Here is an 11,388-nt window from a genome sequence, read left to right on the forward strand (position 1 = left end):
CAACCTGTAGGGCTCTACTTTGCTCTACTTGGAAGCAGGATGCAGACACCTCCTTCCCCCTCACCCTCTGCAGAAACACACTTTATCTTCCATAGCATTACCAAAGGATGATTTAGTTTCAGTGTGACTTAAGCCAGTACTGGGACTGACCTTTATGAGCAGGAAACAGCTGAATGATCCCATGAAATGTCTCTCCCCTCAGTGCCCTTAAACACAGCTTAGCACATATGGCAGCGATGGGTGAAGACTCCAGGCCCAGCTACTTTCAAATGGAGCAATGTTCATAATATTTTTCATTAAGTAAGAGCACTACTGGACAATCAGAAAGTTTCTCTGTGTTACTGCAAAAATCTTACCTAAAGGAAAGGTATGCAAGGAAGGTACTCTTCACTAAATATTCCCTGTAAATGAATTCATATAGAGTTCTCACTCGTCACATTTGTTTTAAATAATGTGTGGATTAATTTACAGGTTACCCTTTACTAAAGGAACCTGGAAAGGGGTTTTGTTCTGTGCCTTCAAGTTCTAATCCAGATGTGCACTTAGAGTTGCAAGTGTAACTCAGGTTCTGACAGTGTCAGATACTGAGAAGTATCAGTTTTCAGGGCCATCTTTCACCGGTGTTAGCAAGTACAGGTGTGCTGATACCATCAACATCTGTTTCCTGTGGTGTAGCTGATCACTCACCAGGAGGCACCCCCATCATGGAACTTTCTCCGTTACAGAGTAGCCAAAGGCTCCTTCCTCTGCAACAAGGCTGCCATTCAGCAGATTTTTCCAGCAGGACTTTTGGAAATAGACCATTTTTAACCTTTCTTGCCCCAGAACTATTCTCTGATTACACATCAATGGATTTATGTTATTTGCTGGGTCTACCTAAAAGGGCAATCTTCTAGTTCATTTTGGGACAACTCACAAAACAACCCCAATGCCACCTCTTCCCTGGAGTTGGCTGTCCCATCACAATACCCCAGCCTTGCTTGTCTGTGCTGTAGGAATTGAGCTGTTCCCCGGTCCAGTGGTGAGAGGGATCCCAAACACAGCTGACAGCTAAATCTTTCCTGCCTTTGAGGAGCATGACCCTTCTACTTGCAACCACATCTGCTGAATTCAGTTACTCATAACTTGGAGAACTAAGCCTAAATCATGTTGTGTTTTGGGTTTTTTTTTTGCATAATCGCAGTGCAGATGGACTAAAATAGAAAAAACCTCGACCATTTATTGTACATACAAGTACTTTTAATCAGACCCCAAATTAACTTCAGAAATGGGCTGCCACATTTCACAGACGCAAGACATTCTAAAATAGCTGAGACCAGACTTGAACACTGGCTTCATCTTAAAACACTGTGCATTTTGCTTATTCAAGAAATCAGATGATTCTCTTCTACACAAAATTTTAGACCTCAAGCCAATACGATAATCTTGTTTTAGAGATATGATGTTCCAGGACAAGTTCTCAGTATTTTTAAGTTGCTTAGTAGAGATTACGGTAGAAATTTAAACAAGAAAATATAACATTTCTTGAAGAAATCAAAGCCACTTACAAGAGGATCACACACATCACTATTAAATTATGCTTTTATCTTCCACCCAAAAAAATCCTCCTTAACAACAGCATAAAATTCCATTTGTTTTAGAAAAGCATATATCAAATAACATTTGCACACTTTATTTCAAAACCTTTTGTTGTCTCAGCTCTGTAGCAACACTCCAGTACAGGTTAAGACTTGTACATTAGGAGATCAATGACAGTCAACTTTAAAAAGGCAAGCCAAGTACAAACCCTCTTTTGAGATTATGCTTTTTTTAATGTAGACTGAGAACAGTAGGCATGAAACATCTACACAGCAAACAAACATAAAACAAGTATGCCATTTTCCCCTTATTCATCTCAAGAGTTTTTCATCTGGCAACTGGAAAAAAACCTTCACGTTGCCAGGTGTGGAGGACACATTCCTAACTAAACAGTATGGATGTACGAAGAGTCATAGTACTTAAACACACATGACCCTCTAAGACCACTTCCATTTCCCTAGTGGCAACAGCACACTAGTCAGAGGAACACTCGGTGATACTAATCAACACTGAACACATAAAAGGGACAGTAACCCCTAGAGTGTCCCAAAGTGATCTATAAAAAAGGCCTCCTCCATTCTCTAACTGGCTAAATACTGATCTTGTATGTATTTTCACATAGTGTGAGGAACTACTGAGCCACTTAGAGCCTTCCAAGAAGGACTAAGGAAAATAATTGCTGACTGGGACTCAAGGTACATCTATCCTACACTGTAAACTTAGAGTAGTACAGCCTGTAAGAGTGCAGCATGTTAGACAAGATCTTACAAAAACTACACATTGCAAATAACACATGCATCTGCAGGGCAACTACACACCAACTATAAGCAGGATGGCAGTATAGGACAAAAGTAAGAATTCTGCCTAATCATTACTATTATTAATATTTGAAACTTAAGCTTCAACAACTCTTCACAAGTTTTATAATGGCTTTAGATGTATTTAGAACATTAAATGTCAAACTCTCAAGGAAGTTTAACTGGGATTTTTAAAAGATACAGAGACAGAAACAACGTTACAGAGGTCTTGCAGGTCCAGGAATCTAAGTTAATAAAAACAGACTTCAGAGATAAACGTATTTCCCAAGGTAGATTTTTTTTTTACTGCAATTCCCTCCTCTCTCCAAAGCAAAATGCTTTTCATTTAGACTGTGCAAGAATGCAGTGCAGGAACCAAGCTTTAAGCAAAGCCACTGAACCAATGAATAGCACACATACACACACCACTCTTCCACACAGATTCCTCTTTTCAAAGGTTCTCCCACTGTAGAAAATTATCTGCCCATCACTGTGCTCCTCATGCTCATCTCCAAGACACACGGTCAAATTTAGCAGGTGATGGTCAAGGGTCTGATAATTTACACAGCAAGAGGAAGTAGGCAGTTTACAGATTTAAATTACTAAATCTCATATTCTACAAATAGGGACTGCTGCCACTGTTTGGCAAGTGAGGGTTTCATTGCTCATAGCTGCATTAAGTAGATGCAGACTCAGAAGAGTTGGTTTAATGAATTTATTTATGTAACACCTTACTCCAGTGTATCAACTCAGAGTCAGCTACAACAACTATGCACAAGGCTGTGAATCTGAAAAACAGTTTCACATCCAATAACAGCTTCTGGTTAAGCCTAAGTATCACTAAGAAGGCTATCTTGATTTGCAGGTTTGAAGGACACAGACTTCACAACATTCCAACAAAAAACCCACCACTCTTTGCAGTCTGAGCTTGGCCAGCCTCAAGTCCTACTAGTGAATTTCAAAAGTGTTTTCTGTTATAAGCTCTTTTCCTGCCTTGACAATTACAGGCCACATCCTTTACCGTTGGCATAGATGAAAGACTGAAATCTGCCTTCATTGTGAAAACAAATTTTCATGGCAGCACTTTAAATAGTTCTTTTCCAAAGCCGTCATTTTCAGCATTCTTGAAATGTGAATATGTATTCCAAGTAAGTTTAACTTTGACAAAGAAGTTTCAGAGTAAGATAAAACATGAAATAGTAGAAATCTTTCATCTAGAACATAGAAAGATTACATGGTATGTTGCCACAACAAATCTCATCTCTTTAAACTTAAAATGTGTTACTTCTTACTTTCAATTTTGCCCTTCAAAGGTCATAACACAAGCATCTCCCCTAAAGCACAAAAACCAAGCCACCTATCAACTTCAAGAACAGATTTTTAAATGAGGAGGATGAACAAAAGGTTTTTATTTTTTATTCCAAGAAGAATGACTATGGAGAAATGACTCAAGTTTAGGTAGTAGAAATTAATGGAATGCCATCTGAAATGAAGACTGACTCAGTAACACGAGATCTGCTAGTCATTCGTTAATCTCAAATTCAAAGCCCACTAGAAGTACTCATATAATATCAGGGAAATAGGAGAAGATAATGCTTCTTTTTCCTCTTGGGCAGAACAAGCTTTAAATGGGAACATCAGTTTTTCTGGCATATGATAAAATGAAAATCACAAAGTGCTATGTACCCCCAAAAGATTAATTACTTTAGCACCTAAGAATCAAGACTAGATAAACTTGCAGTAGAATGATTTTATTCTGCTAATCTCCAAGACTTGCATAAGACTTATTTCTGTTTTTTTCATTTGGTGTGTAGGTATTTTGCATTTTGCAGCAGCCAGTCCTTCCTCCTGAACACATTATACCTTAATAGTTACAATGTTCTGGAACATCCTTTCTGTTGAACAATTAAGATCTGTAACACCAGGCAGAATTTGTGAGGACTGAGAGACTGGATACTGGATTCTTACAGGTGGAATTGTCTAGATCACATGGAGAAAGAAACTGTCATATAATGCTCCCCTAATTGTTGCTAGTGCCATAAGGGTTCATATCTGAACTCAGAAATCTAAAAAAAAAAGAAAAGTTCAAATGAGTTAAAGGTGAGCATTTCTGTTTAGAAAGGCAAATCTGAGTAGGAAATAAAGTACAGACACATGTGATATTAAGTAATATAGTTTTGCCTATTCTTGATGTTTATTTAGGTAGTCATCAATTTTATTTTTCCTGGCTAAATTACTAGTAAGTGTTAACAGTACATAAATGTCTCTTTCTTCCTTTCCAGAGAATACACGGTATTACATAATGTTTCTTAAACATTTCCCACTATTGTTATAGTTTTGCAGCTCATCGTATTTTGAATTGCTTCAGAGAAAACTTCCATGTCTATCTCAAATGGAAGACAAGATCTGCATTTTTCACCAAATGAATTAATGTCATTCTTCAAGAGACATGTCTTACAAGCAGAATATCAAATGCCTTAGTTAACTAAACTAGATTAAATGCATGGTGGAACAAACCTATTATAATTTCCAATAACGCTGAATTAATTGCCTTCTAGAAAAGTAGACTAAATCAGTTTTCTGTAGTATCACCCAAACTCTATTACAAAACTCTCTAAATCAACTTTTAATCCCAACAGAACTTTTCATACCAAGAAAAAGGTCAGTGTAGAGCCTGTTCCCTTCCTTACTTCTGCAGCTAACACTACAAGCTCATTAAAGCACTTTGCTTGTCAACATCAAATGCACAGTCATGGCCAAATCAATGTCTTCCCTCCTCACCCAGTGACAATATCCCATCCACTTCCTTCAAATATTTTGGGAGTACTGTGTAAGACCTAGATATTTAGCACATTGTCAGTAACAGTAGCCTTAAGTTCAGCTTATTTCACCCCTACTAGGCTTCATACTAATACCTCATAGTCACTGCAATAAATTTTAGAGAAGATTCAGTTACTTAGTGAACAATTTATGACTTATGCTGCTATTAAGATACACCTACGCTACAGACCTTAAAGCTCTAGTCTTACAGCTACAGGATAAAATCATATCAAGCTAAATCTACTGATAATTCAGCTAATACTTCATCATGTAGATTTTCCAATTTCTTCAATCAGCAGTGAGCTACACTTGCCATAAAGCAGCTCAGCCATTCTTCAGCAAGGCTGCTGTGCTAGTTTAAAACTTTAGCTAAAGCATTTCAGATATGCCAGAAAATGTATGAACAAACTTTTATTTTTAAGCAACAACACACACTATTTGAATACAACTCACACATTTAAGTCAGGTGGAGAGTACTAAACTGAACAATCATCACTAATACATTTCCATTGGAAATGTGGTAAAGTTCACAAGTGTCTTCGTTACCACCTTACTGAAGTTTTCTTATGTGTTTCTAGTCTACACACCACCTGTTTCATGCAGTCATGCAAATCTGAATCAAACTGTAAATGTTCAGGTAACAGGGAAGTCCATTCACTGCAAAGATTCATTTTTCACAGAAGAGCCAGGTTAGGTAAGACCAATACTGCAGGAGTCTTCATAAGTGTACAGGTATATTAGAAACCATGAACTTTCAGTTGTTCTTCCTTGACAATGCCAATCTAAAGAAGAAAAGCAACATGTTTTAGTAAAGCTTACATACTTAGGGTATTACAGCAATATCAAGTTACCACAGTCTTATACTTTGATTAAAGAAACTGCTATACAGTATATACTCAAAAAACATTCTTCTAGTTCCCAGACTGTTTCTGGGCCAGCCAAGCAAAAGAACTGACTACACAAAAAGAAAATCTTATCAGGTATCTAATTTCTTCTATAGTAATAGCCCTTATTCTTTGACAATGTAACAACTCTGCATTGTGATTTGTATCAGTAAGCCTCTTTCCTCTACAGTATTTTCAGTCTCACAATTATGGTTTGCATCAAACACTTGATTTTACAAACAAAGAGTTCAAGTTACATTTGCCAGAGAACAAGCAGTGTGTTGTGACAGGGTAAAGCCATTCTACAGTGCTTTGATTCTTACCAGAGGTTTATTCTTACTGTGCAAGCACCAGTTTACTTTCTGGCTTAAAATACAAAGGAACTATAGTGGACATCTTTAACTGGCTAATTAGCATCAGTACTATCTGTCACTCTACTGCTTCCAGAGAGGTTTAGATATTTATCTGCAGTCTCTCACCTCCAAGAGAAATTGGCAAATATTCTTCCTCTGGTCACCTTGCAGCTGGATAACTTCACCGTATTCAGGATGTTCAATCACAGTACCATTACAAGCAAATTTCTAGAGAGAAACATTCATATTGTAAGACATCTGATGTACATCATGATTTTGCTTAGTCAGTCTTTTCAGAAGAAATTTGTCTCAGAAGCTGCTTACTAAATTTTGATGACAAGCCAGGCAAAGGCTAAATCTATATTACTGGTTTTGAGAGCAAATGGAATATATGTGCTGATGCATACATACACAAATTAAGCTGCTGAAGATGGTAAATTCAGGCAATGACAGGATTAGCAACTGTGCAGAAGGAACTAGTCAACAGTCATTGCATGGATGAAAACCAAAGAAGTCCTAAGATACAGCCTTTCAACTCCATACTATTTTAAAACACATATTTTTATCCCAGCAAAATTAAAGGTCTCCACTTTAAACAGCAACCCAGTTGTCAACAGAGGCAGGAATGCAAAACCAGTTTACTTTAAACTGGTTTTATTCTTCACATCAACAAAGCCACATATCCGGGAAATTTTAACTAAACATTCAGAATGTATTTTATTTACTTCTTTATAGAATAGAAATATTTAACTTAGCAAATATCAATCTCACTAAATACTGATAGGTGTTTTGAGGAAGAAGTGAGAGAGATCAACCTGAATATGAAAGTGACGTGCATTGCCAAAAATGAAATATAACAAATATTCTGTTACTTAGTATTAAAAGCTATCATACTCCTTTATATATTTTTACTATCAAATCAGATCAGAAACTTTACCTTTTTGAAAGCTTTCACAAGTTTCTTCTTGTCATAATCATCTGCAATTCCCTGAACAGTTGTTAGTGTCTTTCTTCCGTTTCGTTGCTGGATCCTTATATGAATGTAATCCTCAGTCCCCGCCGGGAGTAAGTCGTCGCCCTTTGTTGCATCAGCAAAGGGGTCTGCAGGAGGCAAAAAGATTCATGTCATTCCCACAAAGGAAAACACCCAAGCTCAAAACTAACCAGGAAGTTTCTCACTTCACAACATTTATTGTTATTTAAGGGATAATCCTGATGTTTTCTCCCTGTTTAAAAACACGCTGTTAAAATCAGAGCGCTTTTTTCTACAGCTGTATCAAGTCTCATTCAGCTGCCTACTCAGGACAGCACTCTGTCTGTACTGTGCATCCAGTTCCTTCAATGCCTTCCCAGATATAAACATTTTTCTGCTATCAGTTTACTTCACTGTTTCTTGCAAACTGTAAATCCTGCAGCTCTGAACTTGAAAGCATGGTTCTGAGAGAACGTCAAGTGCACATAGGTTTTAGACGGTCACAGGTATTTAAAGCAAAATAAAGCAATCGTATCTCTTAACAGATCAACTGGTAAATACAAAGAATTAAAAAGGCTCTAGTACACACACTCCCTTTACAGGTCCAGAAGAGAAGTCTTATACTGTGATAACCACCACTCTACCAGCACTTTAAGGCATGGATGTAATTCTTGGCTACTAATAGAGACAAACCACAAACACACACCAACAGATGTCAGAGGCTGTCTGTAAACCAGCACTCTTCCAATCAGCTTTAGGTGAGAATTGAAACAAAATTAATTTAGGCTTTGATTACAGAAATGTCAGTTCTCTATTTCTTCCATGATTAAAATTTATCTAGCACAGATGAAAGGCATTTAGAAAGAAGGGGGTTTCTTCATTAATACCAGTTATTCTCTGTATTTCACAAAAATGTATTTAACACTCCATCTAGAAATTTTACAGATCTGCAAGTCTCCTAATCAATAGCTCAAAAAAAACCTTTAAGCATGAAGTACTTCACTACTTTTTAAGATGAATCACAAGTAATTTTTTATACTGATCAGAATGATATTGAAGAGTCCATGTAGGTTCAACAGCCATGCCAACTAAAATTTCCCAGACTTCCGTCCAAAACTCAGACCTAAAAGCACTGATCAAGCTTTGCTATCCACTCAAAAGAAATGTCCCAAATGAGTAAAACTTCAGCAGAAATGCAAAAAGTAGTTGTTCATCTGCAGACCGACAGACCTTTGTAGAAAGAAGAATGACAAGAGCATTAAAGGAACTGAATGCAGGATGAGGATTCAAGCAAAGAAGTACAGCACCGGGAATCTTGAGTAGTTTAGCTTCTACTAAGGCATTTGTTTAACCGTGGTGAATGTTACTGTGCCCCACAATTTGTGGGGCAAACACCAATAAAAAATTTTAGTCAAAGAAAAAGTGAAAGGAAAAGAGGACTTTGGCATTAAGATCACATGGCAGATTTTAGGACACGAGGGTGGAGATAAACCAAGATCATTTGGCAAGAGTTTAGGGCTCTAGGCTGGAGATAAGCCAGCACTTTAGGTGTTAACGCTGGATGTTAACACGGCTTATACATGCAGAAGATTAGAGTCAAAGCTGTGACCGAAAGTCTGACGATATTACTGTATAAACTGCTAACTTGCTCACTTCTGCTGCCTATAGATAAGGGAGGCGCCTGGCACGGTTAAACTTCCCTGCTGATACAAAAGAAATTACCTGCCATCTGCACAGCTCAATCTACAGAAACACTAACCTTTGCAGGGCTTGCATCACGTTTTGGGACACTGCTAAGGATGAGATGAGGCAGCAAATCAACAAGCAACTGGAACTGAGGAAATCACCCCCAAGGATACGAACCCTTGATAGGGGGTGTCGGAGCAGGGAACATGGCAGCATCTCCTAGGGGAGCAGCGAGGGGCTGAGCCTGCCGCCCCGGGTCTCTCCGCTGCGCACCCCGAGCTCGTCCCGAGGCCGGCGGCACGGGAGGACAAGGATGAGCCGCCGGCGCTGCCTCACGGAGCAACGCGGGGACGGCGACACCCGCTCAATGTCACCGCGGGGGCGGGGCACCGGGGCCTCGGGAACGCGGGGGCCACGAGTGGGGTTTGCTGAGGGGGTGGCTGCGGGGGTGGCGGGGGTGCCGGCGGCTCTTACCGAAGGATTGGAGGTTCTGGATCGAGGACATGCGACTCTGCGGCGAGAGGCTGGAGCTGCGGGGAAGCGAGTCCGCTCGGGTCACGGCTCTGGCTCCGCAGTGCCAGGAGGGGGCGGGGCGCGGGAGGGAGCGAGGGGTGGGGTAACAACAGCAGAGGAACGCGGGGGGGCGAACCTGAGAGGGAGGGCAAGAACAAAAGGAAGGAGTAAGAGGAGAAGGAAGCGCGATGAGGAATAACACGGGGAGGGAGGGACCCCCCGCCCCGCACCGCCCCACGGCACCGCTAACGGGCACCGCCCTCCGCGCTCCGCACAAAATGGCCGCCCGCACGTGACGGAGCCGTGGGAGACCCGCTCCCAGAATCACAGAGTCATTCGGGTTGGAAAGCGAACGTTGTGACCGAACACCACCGTATCAACTAGACCACGGCACGAAGTGCTACGTCCAGTCTTTCCTTAAACACCTCCAAGGATGGTGACTCCACCACATCCCTGGGCAGCCCATTCCAATGTCTAATCACACTTTCTGTGGAGAAATTTTTCCTAATGTTCAATCTAAACCTCCCCTGGCACAGCTTAAGACTAGGTCCTACTGCTAGTTGCCTGGGAGAAGAGAGCGATCCCCACTTTGCCACAATGCCACAAGTTGTAGAGAGCAGTGAGGTCTCCCCTGAGCCTCCTTTTCTCCAGGCTAAACAACTCCAGGTTCCTCAGTCGCTCCTCATCAGACTTGTGCTCCAGACCCTTTACCAGCTTCATTGCCCTTCTCTGTCCTTCCTCACCTCAGTCAGCTGGGGCCCTGACAGTGCCCCTGGCAGGTTGCTGGAGCCCCTTGCTCTCCACCCTGATGGCCATCAGGGACCCCTGTGCCCCGGCAAAGGTCAGCCCCATGGAGGTGAAACAAAGGGGCCTCTTCCATGCTTGCATCCCTTTGGCTTGGGTGCTTTTCAAGCTGATCTGAAATTGAGAGACCACTTTCCCTTTCCCCACTAAAATACATTGCAAACGTCCCTCCTTCAAGCCTCCCTTCCCTGGACAAAGTGCTGCTTTAAATGTTGAATATACTGAGGGAGGGAATCCGTGCCCCACAGACAGCCTGCATCCCCACTTTGGGTACAACTTGGAAACACAAGAAGTTCCACCTCAGCGTGAGGAAGAACTTTCCACTGAGGGTGGCAGAGCACTGGAATGGGCTGCCCAGGGAGGCTGTGGAGTCTCCTTCTCTGGAAACACTGAAAACCCACCTGGGTGCATTCCTGTGTCACCTTCCTGAGGTGACCCTGCCCTGGCAGGGGGGTTGGACTGGATGATCTGCGGAGGTCCCTTCCAACCCTAACAGTCCTGTGATTCCGTGAGCTTTACACCTTTGCCCTCCCTCTCAGGTGGGTGCAGGTGCCATTCCCCAGCCCTGGGGGGCAATGATGGATGGCTGGTGTGTGGCCCCACAGGGCACCCATGCGACAGCCTCCCACTGACCATCCCTGTTTTGGGAGAACATCAGCGGTAGTGGGAAAGGTTTGCATTTAAAAAGGTGTGCAGGTGTTAAAAAGCTTGCCAGTTCTCAGGAGATGATTAATGGCTTTGCAGATGTCCAATAATCTAGTTGCATTGGCTCAACTGCCAGAACCTGTATTTTTTTTCCCCTTTTTTGGCTTTTATGCTAAGCTTCAGTCCTCTTAAATCAGAGGGATATTTCTTTTTTGCAATCCAAGGCCTGGATCAGAACCGCAGTAGCTTTGTGAATGCCAGTGTGCAATGGTCTAAGCAAGTTTCTGATCCTGGCTCTTTGCAAGGAACCTTTTCTTTTTCCCATGGGGAAGGCA

At 41.3% G+C, this 11,388-nt stretch overlaps 1 protein-coding gene across 1 annotated transcript; it reads right to left on the reverse strand.

Moving 5' to 3' along the window:
• Positions 1 to 3,076: 3,076 nt before the first annotated feature.
• EIF1B (eukaryotic translation initiation factor 1B) lies at positions 3,077 to 9,813 on the reverse strand. Its single transcript, XM_050320334.1, has 4 exons — positions 9,566 to 9,813; positions 7,370 to 7,533; positions 6,559 to 6,660; positions 3,077 to 5,977 (listed from the first exon to the last, which is right to left on the reverse strand). Exons 1-4 carry the CDS (start codon positions 9,594 to 9,596, stop codon positions 5,933 to 5,935), a joined length of 342 nt encoding a protein of 113 aa, XP_050176291.1. The 5' UTR covers positions 9,597 to 9,813; the 3' UTR covers positions 3,077 to 5,932.
• Between the last annotated feature and the right edge of the window lie 1,575 nt (positions 9,814 to 11,388).

Source organism: Myiozetetes cayanensis, unplaced genomic scaffold, assembly GCF_022539395.1.
Source record: "Myiozetetes cayanensis isolate MyiCay16 unplaced genomic scaffold, myiCay2020 scf1, whole genome shotgun sequence".
Lineage (NCBI taxonomy): Eukaryota > Metazoa > Chordata > Aves > Passeriformes > Tyrannidae > Myiozetetes > Myiozetetes cayanensis.

Excerpts from the sequence above, each read along its gene's own strand:
- EIF1B (XM_050320334.1), bottom strand. The coding sequence starts at position 9,596 with ATGTCCTCGATCCAGAACCTCCAATCCTTCG. Across the intron at positions 7,534-9,565 it reads CCAGAACCTCCAATCCTTCG|ACCCCTTTGCTGATGCAACA; the intron begins GTAAGAGCCGCC and ends TGCCTCCTGCAG. Across the intron at positions 5,978-6,558 it reads TTTGCCAATTTCTCTTGGAG|ATTGGCATTGTCAAGGAAGA; the intron begins GTGAGAGACTGC and ends TTTCTTCTTTAG.